Source organism: Pseudorca crassidens, chromosome 17, assembly GCF_039906515.1.
Source record: "Pseudorca crassidens isolate mPseCra1 chromosome 17, mPseCra1.hap1, whole genome shotgun sequence".
NCBI lineage: Eukaryota > Metazoa > Chordata > Mammalia > Artiodactyla > Delphinidae > Pseudorca > Pseudorca crassidens.
The window spans coordinates 33,912,762-33,930,924 of NC_090312.1; the positions used below are offsets into that span (position 1 = coordinate 33,912,762).

Here is an 18,163-nt window from a genome sequence, read left to right on the forward strand (position 1 = left end):
ACATGTTGAAATGATAACATACTGCATAACAAAGACAGTAAAGATAAAAGAATGTACATTAAATTCTTTATATCCTTAAGTGTTAAAATGATAGCTTTGTATTTCAAAGACTTAGTAAGAAAATGTTATAATAATTACGTGTTTATATGTTTACATGTCAACATGAAAAAACATTGCATTCCAAAGACTAATTGAGAGAAAATAAAGTTAATTAATAGGTTGTTCCTACTGTTTATATGTTGAAATGGTAACATAGAAAATGTCAACGATCTGATAACAGAAAAGAATGGAAAAAATAATTAGTATTTTGTGTATAGTGTTTCCTTGTTGAAGTGAAAACAGATTGCATTTTCCTTGTTGAAATGAAAACAGGTTGCAGTTTAAAGACTTAGTAAGAAAGAAGAATGTAAAAGTAATGAATGTTGTTTACATTGTTTCCTTGTTGAAATGATAACACACACATTTTAAAGACTCAGTAAAAAATTTTTTACAATTATTTTTTCTTATTGCTTACATGTTGAAGTGATAAACTGCATTTCAAAAACAGATAAAATAATGTAAAACTTAATTAATAATTAATAAAAATAGTTAATAAAAAATATCAAGGAATAAACATATTTGTAAAGGAAGATTTTTGTCTTAAGACACTATACACTATGCCCTGAGAAAACCGTAATTCAAAAAGAGTCATGTACCAAAATGTTCATTGCAGCTCTATTTACAATAGCCCGGAGATGGAAACAACCTAAGTGTCCATCATCGGATGAATGGATAAAGAAGATGTGGCACATATATACAATGGAATATTACTCAGCCATAAAAAGAAATGAAATTGAGCTATTTGTAATGAGGTGGATAGACCTAGAGTCTGTCATACAGAGTGAAGTAAGTCAGAAAGAGAAAAACAAATACCGTATGCTAACACATATATATGGAATCTAAGAAAAAAAAATGTCATTAAGAACCTAGGGGTAAGACGGGAATAAAGACACAGACCTACTAGAGAATGGACTTGAGGATATGGGGAGGGGGAAGGGTAAGCTGTGACAAAGTGAGAGAGAGGTATGGACATATATACACTACCAAATGTAAGGTAGATAGCCAGTGGAAAGCAGCTGCATAGCACAGGGAGATCAGCTCGGTGCTTTGTGACTGCCTGGAGGGGTGGGATAGGGAGGGTGGGATGGAGGGAGACGCAAGAGGGAAGAGATATGGGAACATATGTATATATTTAACTGATTCATTTTGTTGTAAAGCAGAAACTAACACACCATTGTAAAGCATTTATACTCCAATAAAAAAAAAAGACACTATACAACTTTAACTGAATAACAGTAAAGAATACAACAATAAAAATGTAAATATCAAAATACACTTTTCAGAACAATCTTTTTAAGTTTCAGGAAAGTAATGAATAAAGTTTCTCATCAATGAATCAAAAATAAAATTATGTGAATATGTGAGATATTTTGCCAACCTCACTTCTCTATTGATACATTTTAATTATTTGAACTCATAGCTTTAGTCTTGCATACATTTTCAAAAATGCTTAATCAATCACTCTTTGAAATATGCACTGCTCTTCCCATCCTTTGGTAATGTCAAAACAACAATGTCTGTGAAGGGAGTGGGCAAGAGCAGCCTGAAGAAAAATTGTTGGAGGAAATGTTAATTCCTCATCATCAAAATTTTGATTTCTCATAGCCTAATTTCTTTCAAAGTTTTGAACAATGAGCATGTGATCATTACTAGATTTTTTAATACATACAACCTTCTTATTTTTCCACATGCAGGAATACTGGTATAAGAGGTCATCTATTTCAAATACTTTTACCAATATCTTTATTTGGGAAATCATTTAAAGTTTATAATCAATGTTGTCTGGACTCCGTCTAGAAAAGATTTTTTTCAGAATATTTAAACTAACTACAAAATATGAAACAATTATTTTTAGAATGGTTTTTATATATTTCCTTATATGTTAGTAAATAAGTTACTAATATCTGTTTAATGAAGTATTGCTTTGAATCATTTAATCTACAAATTTAAAATAGGAAATCGTCATGGGAAGAACAGAATCCCAACACCAACAACATTACCATTTATTTATTCTGAATAACAGTAAATGTCCATGTACATTTAATAAGTTCATAGACTCAGAATGTTACTCATAAGCCTCAGAGATTGAATTACCAAAACATGATGTGAATGTAGGGAATAAATAAGGGGTTACTATACATTTTTGATGGTTAACTGTTCATACATATATGTTCTATATATGATCTTTGACAGTTTCAACATACTTGTAAATAAATTTCATATAGACCTTTCCATGGAGAAAAACCCTAAAGGAGGTTCTTGTCATCAATAAAACTTTACAATAATTCATGTAGTTACTTATTAATACCCTAACTTGAACTTGTCATTGATGAGCAATATATATCAATACTTAGCCAATGGTACTGTCTTTAACTTTCTGACTATTCCTGAGTGTTATTTCCTAATCTTCTTTTATCATATCATTTTTATCTATCTTTACGCCTACATATTGCTAATAAATTATGACAATATTTTAGGCGTAAAGCACCAAATTCAGTCATATATTCAAATATTGAAAATTAATTTTATTAGAGGTTAGTTGATAGTAGCAAGACTCACAGAGTACAACATGGAGCTATTATATTACCCAGGGGTAAATTTAACATTATTAATGATTAAGTAACAGAAGAGCCATTGTGAGGATGGAAAATATTAAAATCTGCAAAATTGATTAAATTAAACTAATTGCACGAAAATCCATGATTTATACAACTAACTAGAAAGTACTCTATTTTTGTTGTTCCTCACGTACAGTATTCTTAGCTAGGGCAGAAAAAAATAATGAAAATTATCGGTAGATTTAAGAGTTTCAGATAATGAGAGTCATCAAACCTACTCCTTATTGCAATAACAACTGGAGTAAATAGAGAAGAGGCCAATCCTATAAGAAAGGGCAATAATAGCCTATAAACCTAAACTATAAGAATTAGCAGAAAATGAATTATACTAGTAAACTTCATGTAGCAACCCATCATCCCACATCGTGATTTAGAGACAATGTACTGAATAGATTACAGTGGCCAGAAAGAGCAGACACTCTGAATTTAGTCCACGTAAATTTCATGGTAATGTAGATACAACAAAGGATGTTGTAATGGCAACTGCAAATAAGGGTGGGTAGATGTTTACTCTGTGAGGAAGCTGAAAAAAGTGAGCGCTGTAAAATTAATGTTAAATTAATGCCCTCCAGGGTAAGAGACTGTATCTAATGGAAATAAAGTTCCAGTCATTAGAGACATTATTTTCAAAAGAAGTGAAGATAATTCTCTACGCTTTCCTATGACTAACTATCCCATAAGACCAATGCTTTGCTCTACTTCTCTATTCAACAAACAGCCTTCTGATATGTAATTTAGCCCTCTATTCAGCAGAAAGGGTGTGATCCATTTAGACAAGACTTATTTGTTATATGGCCAAGTATCCTTTCCATGATTGGTGCCATGACGACGTGGCATTCATGCTTATAAATTTACACTTCTGAAATTTGGTTAATCTCAATCAGTTCTCCATTACTTGACAAAAATGTTGCTAAACCTGAACCATGATGGCTCCGTGAAGATAAAATTATCCCATGAATACTATCCAAAGCAAAAAGCACCCCCTTCACCTTTCAATAAGATTCATCAGAAAAAAACAAATAAATTTGAGCTGTAGGAGCATCAAACCAACAATGCCACTTTTCAATGTGGAAAACATTTCTGAGTTTCCTCTAAGAGTCTCTGGATTGATCTGTTTTATAGTTTGGACTGTGCATAATTCAGAGTAAAATGCAAACACTGAAAATAATAATAATGACAACAACAACAACAATAATAACATCAGTTTACATTCCAGAGATTAACTCTTAGAACCACTCTGTGATGTACGTACTATTATTTCCATTTTCTAAATGAGGAAAGTGAAACAGAGAGAGATGACCTACCTCAAATCATACAACTCTTTTTTTTTTTTTTTTTCGCGGTATGCAGGCCTCTCACTGTTGTGGCCTCTCCCGTTGCAGAGCACAGGCTCCGGACGCGCAGGCTCAGCGGCCATGGCTCATGGGCCCAGCTGCTCCGTGGCATGTGGGATCCTCCCGGACCGGGGCACGAACCCATGTCCCCTGAATCGGCAGGCGGACTCTCAACCACTGCGCCACCAGGGAAGCCCCCATACAACTCTTAAGTGAGAGGATTAATATTTACACTCAAGTTTGTCTGAGTAATGTTCATGGTCACGGTTTCAACCACTATGCTATACTTGTTATCCTACATATTCATAAAATACTTGGCTTAATGACAGTGGAAATCATAATTTCAGATATCTACAGGTACATCACCAAATTCTACTACGTTAGCTATCTCATTCCTATATTTTAGATTCTAAGAGGTAAAATTAAAACATAACTATGCTTCATTGTGTGTCATACTGTGATGAGTACTACATGTATACAGTTGAGTGTATCAAACAATTTAAAAGCTTCAATAAAAGCTATGAAAATACTAACAAATGACTGTTAATACCCATAATGGTATCTTCAAATTCTATGTCATATATATCATTCAAGATAATTCAATAAAGGTACAATAAATTTTACTGAAAACTTACTTTGCAACCTCCGTGTTGGGCTCTCTCCATGTAGTTGTCGTCGTGGCATATATGGAGAAGGGTGGGGAAGTGGCAATGAAGAAACATCGTGGGTCTGAAGTTTGTACCAATGTGGTTCATCATCTAATAAGGCTGTTTCTAATTCAATTAAAATCTACAAAGCCAAGAGAAAGGACTGTCTTATGACAATAATATAGAAATTCTCTTAAATGGTTTCATTATAATAATGATAATTATAATAGTAATGCTATTAGGTCGAAAGCAAGGTTATGCTGCAGAATTGCCCACATGTTTGACAGTAACTAAATAAGAGATAAGTATATATAACTTCTTATTGAGTTAATGGCTTTGAATTTCTAAGACATTTATTTTGTAGACCCTTGAACACCTATCTGCTAGAGGCTGTTAAATATGCCATTACATAAATAGCACTTACTACTAAAAGTCTGTAATAATAACTGGTATATATATGCCATTTTACAGTTTAAAAAACATTTTCATTTACATTCATTAATTTAACCTTCACAAACTCTGAAATGGAGAGATTAAAAACAAATTAGAAGTGCTTACTGTGTGTTAAGAACCATGTCATATGTTATCTTAATTCTCAGGAAAAAACTACTAGGTTGGTCTTATTATTCAACTTTTACAAATAAGGATACCAAGGCTGAAAAAGGTTAAAAAACTTGTTTAAGCCCACATCATTGGTTAGTGAAAGAGCCGTAATATAAGTCAAAGGCTGTCTTACTTAAAATTCTGTTTAACATATCATGCTGCTAAGGATTCAAAACAGGAAAGGAAAGGAAAAAAAAAGAATGGATTTTCAATATGAACGATGTTATAATATGAATATCTAATAAATTTACAAAGGAAATCAGTCCATAGAAATAAATGATTCTTTTTATTTTCTTTTAAAGTCATGTGCAAATATGACAGTGTCTGGTTTAAGTATATGAGAACTGCTATATGATGATAAATCACTATTTAGCTATGGGAGGTAAAAATGTAAAACAACTAAGGTACTCTTCATTCTTCCTAAATTCTCCCTAGTCATTTTCAAAATTATAAGCACTGTGTTCCAAATGGTCACACACACACACACACACACACATTTAATTCTCACTCTAACCCTGAATTGCATACTACTATCATTCTCACTTGATTGAAGAGGAAACTAAAGTACAAATATATTAAATAACTTGCTGAAGGACCTAAGGCCAGGAAGTAGTAGTGTCAGGAATGCAGAACCAGGCAGCTGGCGCTAATCTCTGCTCCTAGTCATTATGTTACCCTTCTTTCCAACTGGTTTACCACTCTTTGATTCCTTAGCTAACAACATTCAGTTTAATATTTCTATGGATTGTTGCTTTTCCCATGGTATTACATTTAATTTACTCAGGAAAACCAACCACACTGAAAAAACTGAAAGCAGTTCTCTTAGTACGTTAATAGCTGGAAAACTGCCTCTCATCCGCCCCTCTCCAATTCATTCTCCACATTACAGCTAGAAATATTTTTCTCAAGTACAAATGCAATCAAGCCAGTCTCTTTAAAACCTGTCATTTGTTCCCATTATCTACAGGATAATGTCCAAACTCTTAATATGATATATGAAGGTGTCATGTTTAACTCTCAAGACTCATTTCTTACCACATTCTTTTCCCATTTCAATACAGTTGTCCAAGACCCCCGCAACTCTAGTATTTTGTTATTCCCTCTGCAGGAACTTTACTTCCCTTGACTATGCTAAATTCCAGTTTCTCTGTGGATCCTTCCATGGACCACTTCCCCTTCCCTGCACAGCAATTATGTATTCCTACTGCACTTCCCTGAAAGAGCATCTGCCATACTATGTTATAGTTGTTCACTCACTTGTGTGTATCCCAGTGGATTATAAATTCCTTGAAGAAAGTAATATACCTTATTGACCTTTGATACCTCAGTCCCTAGCACATTACAGATACAGTACAGGGCTGAAAAACTGATCTATAAATAAATGATTTAATTACTAGTTGTACAATTGGTTCAGCAAACTGAAATACATGTACTATAGAGGCATCAATAAGTTTTTTCTTAAAACAGCAGCTAAATTCATTCTGTTAAATTATGTCTAGGTGTTTCAGTTATTCAAAATATAATATTTTACTGATAGTCATATAAACAAAAGTATTCAGGATGACATGAATAGTCTAAGCTTTAAAATAGTTCCAGATACCTCTCCTAAGAATTCACTTTCTTCCTCTCGAACTCGAGCTTGATCCCAAAGGGTAATCTCCAGCATTCGTTCCCGAAATTCTCTTCGGTGGACTGGAGAATAAATGAATGTTTGGTTCCATTTGGGTTCCAATGTTTTCTTTACTGTTTTAGTTCTTCTTTTGTTTTTATCACTATGAAAAAAATAAGAATATATGAGCTTATATAAATCTTCATTTTAACTTTTGCCCTAAAATTTATTAACTTAAAATTTCTCAGGAAAGAAGTTTTCCCACAAATTTATCATACCTTAAATATACTGTAATCTTTAAAATTACTATTAAAATTTATAAGGTATATAATTATATCACCTTATAAGTATGACTTAATAATAGAAATATTTCAATAAATCTGAAAATTTTCCATGATAGATAATTAAAAACTTAACTTTTCTCAAATTCTAAATAAAACCAGACTGAAGAATCTTAACTCTAATTTTTTTTAACACATTGCCCTATTGGAAACCTTTAAATTGGAAATTAACCTGTTAGTTACATATAGTAGTACTTTTAGTATTTGTACATATGCAAATGCAAATACTGTACTTAGTATCTGTAACCAATATACTATTCACTTAAACTAACGGAAGTCCCTTGTACAATAAGTTTGGTGAATTGCGATGTTCACAACTTTACATCCATATAGTTTAGCTAATAAGCAATTGTAATTACATCTTATCAAGTTACACACTTATGTATAATTAATACATACTTGCTCATTTGACATTTATCAAGTCTTTAAAGACATAGTAAAATTATTTCTGTGTGAGGCAGCCACTATAACCTGGGCTGGAAATGCAAGCTGGCCATCCTGATAGACAGAACTTCCAACTCAGAAGCTTTCATACATTTTTTTGACTTCATATTTCTATCAAGTGAATGCTTTTGATTATGCATTCCATTGTATACACATATTTTTATAAATTATATGTATGTATTACTATATTGTACTAATATATTGTATTCATTGGTAAATATACAAAAATAGGAATTAAAGATAGGTGAAAATGAAAATTCAAGTATTTCTTTATGAACTCCAATGAATTGTTTCATACATCTCCTGGGTACATCCGTTCTTCTTGGAGATCACTACTCTAGCTTATTAGAGAGGATCAGTGTCTGAATAGGAATGAAGAAAATCATCTAGGACGGCAACGTTAAGCTATTAGAAGAGCCTATTTGAAGTGAGAAGTGCCACTGAACTCCAAGTGGAACCATATTAACTTCTACAAATTCTCTCAACACAGCACAGTTCTAAGAGTGTTGGGAAATAGGAAGCAGGGAGAACTAAGAAGGGACAGAGTGCCTCCAAATTAGGGAGGGTATGCAACTTCTCCCAGGTGAATACAGAGCTTAATGTTTAATACAGATTTGACTTAATCAAGAACATGTATGTTTCCAAAGCATATATATTTAATGTAGCAAAAAGCCATTTTAAAGCAATGTATCTTTATTAATTTCTAAGGCCTCCACAGGAAAATAACTTTGGAAACCCACGTAGGAAATTTTATCTCCATTCAAATTTATGAAAAAGAAGTGGTACTGCAAATAAAAATACCTAAATAAGAGAAATAATGACAAAGACTATGACTTATGACTCTTGTCACTTCCTCCTTCTAAGATTTTAACAAATATTTATAAAGCATCTACTTATATTCTATCCATTAAAGAATGAACTATGAAACCCTGTCAGAGATAAAATTCCTTCCACCAAGGTCAGGAAGAAAGCATTCAGGGGGAACCTTGCCATCTAATCCAAGATTGGTTTATACTGCAACGTGAAAGGAAACAGAAGAATAAGCTTTGACTTCCTCTTAAGGAGTGAAAAAAGTTCTCAGAGAATGACTATTTTAGGGGGAATTTCTAATTCTGGATAGGAGGGAGACTAGATTATCTCTGAAGTTCCTCACTAACCTACCTTATATGATTACAATTTAATAAGGCAATTTTGTGTGTATTGAAGCACCAATCCATGAAAATAACCATGGAAAGTTACCTTATCTTCAGCAAATTACAAAAAAAGTAAATGAGTTATTCTTTTCAAGAAGTATAACTAACGCCTTCAAAATAAGATAATTCTGTATAAGTCAAATACTGAAAAGTTGCTAAAATTATTTAAAAACTAAGGTCAGTAAGCATGCTATAGAGATATTTTTAAATAGCAGCCTAAGGATAATAAAATAGATAACTGATCTCTAACAACATCATTAAAATGTTGAGAAAGTATTTTTTAAAAAATCTAACTAAAGTTTTTTCTATTTTCATGTTACCAGTACTTTTGTTTTCCATTTGATTTAACAGCATGCAAAGACTTGATATTTTTACTCAAAATAAAGGGAAAAATATATTTTGACTCGCAACCAATATAAAAAAAGATATAAAAAAGTGTTAGAGCATACCTAGCTATTTTTTAGGGTACCTAGCATATTATATAGAAAATAAATGTTTTGAATGGCTTAACTGACATACTGACATTCTAGACTAAATTCCTTCTATGTAGCCTCACTTGTCCCTCCAGGAATTCTTATCAATAAAAAGGCATCAACTGTTTTTTCTGTTTACTTAGGCAAGTACAGTTGGCCCTCAGTATCCACAGATGCAGAGCTATGTCATTTTATATAAACAACTTGAGCATTGCACATTTTGGTATCCATGGGCTTCTTGGGACCTGTAGTTTTTCTCACAAGAAATTGTCAAGAAAAAAGAAATAACTCATACCAAAAGCACAAACAGTCCTTTATTCATGTGTAAAAACTTGTATCAACAGAAAAAAAAAAAAAAGTCGAGATGATAATGTAGCTGTTTGAGTTGACCAGAGAATTCTTTTTTCCGTTAAGGATAAAACCCTGACACAACTCTATCAATAAAGTGAGTTACAAACTTGCCTAAATATTCTTCAAATTCCTGATAACTATCAAGAAAACTCAGCTGAGAAATAAACTGAGAAAAAAATATCCAAACGTTTCTCACATTCTTTGCTATTGAGAAAAGATAAAAACCCTACATCTGGAATATAAAGGAGTCTTTGAAGGGACTTTCCCTTCCATTTGACCTCTATCTGCTTAGAAAGTGAGGGGAGGTATAAAAAATAAAACTAAACACAAGTAGTCAACCAAAAAACAAAAATTTGAGAGACTTTTACCATCTTGAAAAGCAAGCATTTTTCTTCAAAGGTCTGAATAAGTAGAAACTTAAGTTATGTGTGTGCATAAAAGCACAGCACTTTCTGCGAGTTTTTTTTTTTTTTTTTTTTTGCGGTACGCTGGCCTCTCCGTGCTGTGGCCTCTCCCGTTGCGGAGCACAGGCTCTGAATGCGCAGGCTCAACGGCCATGGCTCATGGGCCCAGCCGCTCCGCGGCATGTGGGATCTTCCCGGACCGGGGCACGAACCCATGTCCCCTGCATCGGCAGGCGGACTCTCAACCACTGCGCCACCAGGGAAGCCCTCTGCGAGTTTTTATGATGGCATTCTAAGGATGCTTAGACTAATAAACTATGCTCTGAGAAGCCAAGTGACTTGGCCTCCATCCAGGATGGTAGGTAATATGGCTGTGACATCTGTCATCCAACTGAAGTTTAAGCTGGAGTTGAGTTATTGCATATCCTCTTCTTCCCTTGCAGTTCAAAGTGTATCCCTCTCCAAAAGACAACCTAAGTTGTTAGAGAACAACTTCCTTCGAGTCAACTTTGTAAGATAAAATTATATGGCACAGCTTCTAATAGCTTAAGAGGCTATGGCACCCTTGCATATTTTCTAATTCATTTTACAAATTTTATTTCAAAATATATATCAAATAAAGTATAAGACCTTTGCTAATTGCCTACTTCCTTTCCTTTATTTTCTTTGTTGAAATTGTTCTTCAGATGATACTTTGGCACTCAACACTGATGACTTTTAACTTGAACTGGGTAATAGAGGGTCCAAACGTGTATAAATATGTTTAAGATCACATCTGTGCCCAGCTGCTTCCAACCTGAGAAAAATGAAGAGCCCAGCCCTGAAAACCAGTGTTGCAGAAGAGCTGGGGAAAGGGAAATTGGTGCATTACTTCTTTCTTTTTTTATAATGCTTATTGAATAATCTCTTCTATTTTGTATGTGTCTGAAATTAAGAATGATTATATGATTTTTGAAAAGCTATTTCTCCTATTCTGATTCCTCTATTTAAATCAGGATAGATCAATATCATGTATGTTGATTAGCATGGACACAAAGCAAAGGACACTTTAGGTAGCTGATTCTAGGCCCAGTGGTAAAGATTCCTTGGTGATATGGGTGGTGAAATATAAAGCACATTCACTAATTTTACATAATATAGAGAAATAATATCTTAGTAAAAGGAGGTAAAAATTGTAGAGGAACATGATGAGTATCCTTTAGTACCATTTCCAGCTTTCTGCCTCTGTAGTTTATGTTAAAAATGTATTGACTTAAAGGAGCATAATTTTAATGAGTTTGATTTTAAAAAAATACATTATTTAAGAAGTAAACCACACAATCTAAAATAAATATTTGATAAAATAATCTATATTATAAACATTTGACATAGGTTTTAAAACAATCTCGAAGTATTTACTGTCACTATTTTGATTCTTAAGAATCATTATGCTTATATTAAACTTCATAAGTATCTAACTGGCATGATATTTTAAAATAAATGATACAGAATCAAAACACCTCCTGCTATTAACATTTCTCATTTATTTTCAAGAACATTTATTTTTGCTTCATATCCCTACCTTCTGTCTGGAAGAAAGTAAATTTTAACATAAGGATTCCTTGGCCTCCCATCTTCCCTGGAAAGGAGATCCTTTGCTCCCAAAATTGTAACTATTAATTGGTGACCAACCTTGTCAAACCATAGTTTTATCTGAAAAGCAAAAATATTCATTTATCAGTTTAAACATTTACTAATATAACATAACGTTTACATTCCCAATCTTTGCCCCATTCTCTTACACTAATATTAGCACAGAATATAAACTTCACTTCGTAAATTGCAGTTAAGGTAAAAGGATATGCTATAATAACTTCAATGAACAGAGAAATTATTTCAGATATTTTAGTTTGATTGATAAATCACTTGAACTTTTTATAATCTAATTTGATAGCTTATTAACATGCACATAATAATTACACTACCATAACTAAGGACTTTATATAGGATTGCTTTGTGTCTACCTTTATGCAGGAATCACGGTAGTTCATTTTGGTTCCCCTACAATAGTGAGTTCAGAATAAGTGCTCAAAGTGAATTGAATAGATAAGTTCCTTATATGGCATTCATAGGGAATTTTTAAGCAAATGTTTTATGTTATACCACAGCAAAGACCTTTCAAAAATTATAAGTAACTGGGAATTACTAGAAGCTTTAGTAAATCTACTCCTTAAGTTTGTTTTTAAAACTGTAATAAATTCGTCTTTTAAAATTTCTTACGCAGACATAAAGTCTTTTTTTTTGTTTGTGAAGCAAATGTATTTATCCTCAGAATAATAAGCGTATATTTTATAATTCGAGATGAGAAAATTAGAATAATTTGCCTATGCCATAATTAAGGATTAGAACTTCACATTCAGCTGCTGAATTCATTTGACTTAATAACTGTCACCTCCCACACACATACCTCACACTCCCACACCTAGCTAGTTGATTTTACCATATCAGGATCTATGATGACTATGGCTCTGATCCACATTCGGTTCAGAATTCAGCACATCTCTGACCACTATCTTGAAACTGAAATTGAATTGGAAATTTGGAATTTGGGAAAAAGTTCTATTTAGGTAATATGTATTTTTCATTTTATATGTGTGTATATGTGTGTGTGTGCGTGTGTGTGTATCCAATGGTTTGATTTTTTTCTTTTAACTTGGATTTACAATGTTTGCGGTAGTTTAAAAAACTTAAATATACATCTCATGTCAGTCCCTTCCTCTCTTCTCCAAAGCAGACAGTCAGCTCTGGGCCAGGCTCTAGGATATATAAATAAATATAGACCATCTACATAAAAATCATACAAATAAATATATGTATATATGATATATCAGTAGTTCAGTTCCAATTCTAACATGGCTTTGTTGAGTCCCTCACTTCATATCTTAGAGAATGAGAGGCCGAGCAAGACTTTTAAGTCAGAAGACTAATGGCCCAGAAGAGTATATAAAATTATTTATACACTTTTCTTTTCGGTCAAATGGAATTAGTCCTCAAGCATTTAAATTTTTTAAATGATTATTACTTCTCTTTATGTTAAGTCCTTATATTTAACGCAGGTATTACCCTGAGGCTGTGTAACAAAAAGTTTTTTGAATCCAGTTGGTAAGTACACACTCTAGACAAGTGTTTCTTAAACTGTGGTTCACAAAACTCCTGCAACAGTATTATCTGGAAAGTTACAAATTCCTGTGGCCCACCTTTCACTTACTGAATCAGAATGGGGCCCAGGGAATTTGCATTTTAACAAGTGCTCCAGGTGATTCTCATTGCCATTAAAGCTTGAGAACCACTGCCTTAGACTAGGGGCCCAAGAACCTAAAAAAAAACCTCTGACATTTAAATGGGAAAAAAAGTTCAACACCTGAAACTAACACAACGTTGTAAATTTGTGTAAATATAAAATTTTTTTTAATTCCTATAAAAGAAGAAAAAAGAGTTCAAATATTTGCTTGCCTGACAATAGTAGAACAAAGATACAGATGAGGATAAATGGAAAAAAGAGACCATATGGTAAAAGATATGAGGGGAGGAAAAAAAAGTAAGAAATACTAGAGTGTCTCATGTATGAGATCAAACAGGTGTTGTCAGAGAGCACCATGGTTCCTCTAAATTTGTGACCAAAACCACATTAACTTCGAATATTCTTTATTTTCTATATCAATAAAAAACCTTATGGCTTTATTTTCCATGATATTAAAAAACTTCTTAAAGGCTAAAAAATTGTTTTACAATAAATAGTACATTTAAAAAACAAAGAAAAATGTATTACTAGACTAAGTTCATAGTTATTGGAGCAAATTATTGATTTCTGTGAGGTTTTTTTTTTTCAGGGATTGAGACTACCTTTGCTGTCATTTCCACTGGCAATATTTTTGCTTCTTTAAAATCATTACAGGTAAACATTTAAGATATAAGTTTCAAATGCCTGATAAATAGTATTATTTTTAGATTTTCTTATGCCATGGAAAACCAAAAAGATCACTTATTAATAATATTCATTTCTCACACAAACAGATATTAGGCATATGGCTTTCATATTAATACTTTAGTTTATTAAATTATACTTTACAAATATATAAATATTAAAATAATATAGATATGAAACAGGCACACTTTAATTTTACGGAGTTTTTTATCAAAATTATACCTTTTAATAAACTGTCAAACTGGGCATTTGATCAATAGCCTTAATTTTCATTTTATATTACAGGACTTGCATTGAAGTTTTTAATAGATATCCACTTTAAACTATCAAAAAAGAATTATTTTATTTGCTAGATTCTTTATCACATTCCTAAATATCTTCTCTGTGTTTTTTAAATGAATGATTAGAATATATCTGTTGATTCTTCAAAATAAAACAAATGTGTTTCCACAATTCTAGATATGATATACTTCTTATTTTACCTCATTTTCGTTAATAAAAATCTTGATATCATTTTAATTGCTTTAATACAATTTCCATGTAACCACTTTTAAATTTCCCAAGCAGAACATAAGTCTAAGTAAATATTTTACACTACATAGTGTTAATTAGAACTCCAATTTTTTTTAATTTAAACTAAATTAGTATTAAAAACCAACAACAGCAACAACCAAAAAAAACCATGCAGCAAAGCAAGAATTATACTACTTTAAAAAAAAAAAACTTTGTTGACATTACTTTACCATATAAGGGTTTCCTAATGAAAAGAGGCAAACAACTTGTACCCAAGTATTACAGTAAAATTAAATGGAATTACAATTACAAAATGTAAACAAAATAAACCCAACATATTTTATTTGGATTGTGATTTTTGTTCTTTCAAAATAATATACTTTCAAAAAGTTGAACCTTATATATAATATGCAAAAAATTCATATTTTAGATAAGGTACAAATTTATTTGCCAATCTCCTCAAGGAGTTATTGCTTGGAAAATGCAAGAGAATGTAGATGTTAAGTGATATAATGAATGATTTAAAGAGACAGCAACCTTAGTGTAATAAAGGAAAATATCAACAGTATCAAATCAGCTATTTCTGTCAATATTACCAATGTAAGTGGAATCTACATTAAATGCCAACCAGAAACCAACCAGTTTCAGTATTCAGTCCATCATATAAAACCACTAACAAAGATTGTCTCTTTAAATTTTTATTGTATTTTAATCCCCATGCAGAATTTTACAAGCTGGCTCATAAAATGATTTGAAAGTCAATAATATGGTTTGGAGCAACACACCAAAAAAAGTTTTCCTACTACGCATTTTCCAAAAACATACAAATAAGGGTTAAAACACAACTTTAGTTTCTATCAGGCAGACAAGGCCTTTACCTGAACCCTAGGAACAAAAGGCGTTGTTCTTCTACTAAGGCTTTGGCTCTGGTAAGCAAAATTAAAGAAAAAAGCAATAAAACAAAACCAAAAAGGACAACACGCTGGAACTAAGAGACCAAAAGTAAAAAACACATACAACTATCCCTTAAGTACATTTTTCCATGACAATATATATCTAAATTAAGTAGTTCAATGTAATGAATAAATTAATTTTCCCAAAATGCTTAAATAGATAAAAACTATATAAAATCTTAGAAGTTTTAAATCAGATTTTTAAATGTAATCAACATAACAGGAATTAAGACTGAATGTAAAATAACAGATTTGGGCTAATATTTTCTGAAAGAATGAGTGTAAACATAATACAAAGTCAAGATATTTCAAGTTTCACCCTTGAACACACAACATAGAAAAAAAATCAGAGTCCAAGATGAAGTCAGATTAAAATACATTATAGAATTATTAGTGAAAAGTCATCTGTAGAAGTAATGTTTCCAAAGGGACATACATGTAACTTTCCAAAGGGATAATATGGCTAACAAAAGTCTAAAAAACATTAGCCAAGTTGGCTTTAGCATTTCTTAAAAGAATAAACACAGAAAGATAAAACGTGTGCTGGAACACACTGGAATAATTAGTTGATTCATACTTTAAGAATCTATAACAGGCTCTAGTATTTAAACATCATTTTCAGACATTTATTGTGCACCATCTGAGATAACACTGTTTAGAGCTAATCATACTTATTAATGACAATAATATCACATTTCTTTTTATTTATACAGTTCTTCATATTTTTTTAAGCCTTTACTGACAGTTACTGCAAGTTTATTGCCTCTAACAATGCTGGGAGGTAGTTGCTGTTATCTCCAATATGCAGATGAGGAAACAGAGACATTTTAAAAAGACTAGATAGACTTGCTCACACCCAACCAAAAACTAAGATAGTGTAAAGGTAGAAAATAAAACCCTGGGACTTCTCTGGTGGTCCAGTGGTTAAGAATCTGCCTTCCAAGGCAGGGGACGGGTTTGATCCTTGGTCCGGGAACTAAGATTCCACATGCCGCTGGGCAACTAAGCCCGTGCACCGCAGCTACTGAGCCCGCGCGCTCTAGAGCCCACGCGTCGCAACTAGAAAGCCTGCACACTGCAACTAGAGAAGCCCATGCACTGCAACAGAGCTCGCACACTGCAACAAAGACCCAGCGCAGCCAAAATTTTTTTAAAAAGAAAGAAAATAAAGCTCAGTTCTGACTAAATCATTTTATTTCAAATTCTTAGAATAAAATCAGATTTCTTTTTTTTGCTTCTTCTAACTTATTTTGTTTTCATTTTGAAACAGTTTCCAGAGATACCACAATCATCAGAATGTTGTGCCTTTATTAAGGCATGTTAACAGCTAAAAGAGGAATAAAATCAGATGCAAGTCTCTGTGTTTGGGAATGGATTTCAGGGCATTTAATCTTTGTTCTTTCACCAAGATTCCATCCCATTCCTCGCATTTCTCATGGATGTCTCTCTTGTTTAATTAACAGCTGTAAATAGTTAAAAGGCTTCAGACTTTTCCACTGCTACATGGAAACAGATGATAGGTACTAGGAGGACTGTTGTGGAATTCAACGATCATCAGACAGACCCTGAAGATAGTTTAAGACATAAATCTAAAACCCAAAAGAAAGCAAACCTTAAAAGCAGACTATCATTCAATCATGAGTCATCTTTCTCTTCAAAAACCAAGAAGGTCTCAAGTCTAAGATGTCTTCCTTTTTGTGTGGAGACATTTCCAAAGGAAGAAAGGAATGTTTAGATATGGAGTGTTACTGATATCTGTCTGTATAACCCTAGATGGATAATTCTCTAGCCAATGGGTAAGGGATATATGAAATTCATAGAGATTAACTAGGCATGCTGAAGAAAAGGGCAAACAAGTCACTCAGTTTAGAAAAAGATCTTATTTTTCTTGCCTTCTCACCTGTCCTACCTGTTTTAGACCAAAAATATCAAGGTAATGAAAGGTTTTTGCAAGTAAATATTACTTTATAACTAAAAGATTTACTTTGAAAGAAATAGTACTTTGAAATAAAGGAATCCTTTAAGGTAAACTTTTTTGCATCTTCTAAAATGACCTCAAATGAGCAACTCACAGATTTTTTGAAATCAATTGTCTAAAATCTATGCCAGTTTAAACCTAATCTTCACCCGTAAGCTTATACATTAAACTTGGCTACATAAACATAATTTGTTTTGTCAGCTTGTTTTAAATTGAGGTGACATTAAAATAACACGCAATTAACCATTTTAAAGTGTACAATTCGGTGGCATTTAGTGCATCCACATGCTGTGTCACCACCACCTCCCTCTAGTTTCAAAACTTTTTTATCACACCAGAAGAATATCCTGTACCTATTAAGTAATCAGTCACTCCCCATTTCCCCATTGCCCCAATTTCTGGCAACTACTAAGCTGCTTTCTATCTCTTCAGATTCTAGATATTTCATAAAGAAATGAAGTATTATGTATCTCACTGCAATTTGTAATTAATATTAATTCATTTATTTTAAGCATGAAATATCTGATAATATTTATAACAATTCAGCCTCACACAAATGAAGAATTTGAATTTGTACACCACAATTTATTTTGTATTTTTAATGTCCTTCCTACTTTATACAGCACTAACTTCAGGGCA

At 32.4% G+C, this 18,163-nt stretch overlaps 1 protein-coding gene across 49 annotated transcripts in view; it reads right to left on the reverse strand.

Annotated features, from left to right (window-relative positions):
* The window catches only part of RIMS2 (regulating synaptic membrane exocytosis 2), a 572,125-nt gene that overhangs the window by 228,739 nt on the left and 325,223 nt on the right, over positions 1-18,163 (reverse strand). For 25 of the 49 annotated variants that reach the window (XM_067711534.1, XM_067711541.1, XM_067711531.1 and 22 more), the window contains 3 exons: positions 11,678-11,808; positions 6,902-7,073; positions 4,687-4,840 (listed from right to left, as the gene is read on the reverse strand). In XM_067711534.1, coding sequence (XP_067567635.1) covers positions 4,687-4,840; positions 6,902-7,073; positions 11,678-11,808 — 457 coding nt within the window. Of the gene's footprint in view, positions 1-4,686; positions 4,841-6,901; positions 7,074-11,677; positions 11,809-15,471; positions 15,520-18,163 lie in introns of all 49 variants that reach the window. The other 24 variants (XM_067711548.1, XM_067711518.1, XM_067711533.1 and 21 more) reach the window with 1 other exon arrangement.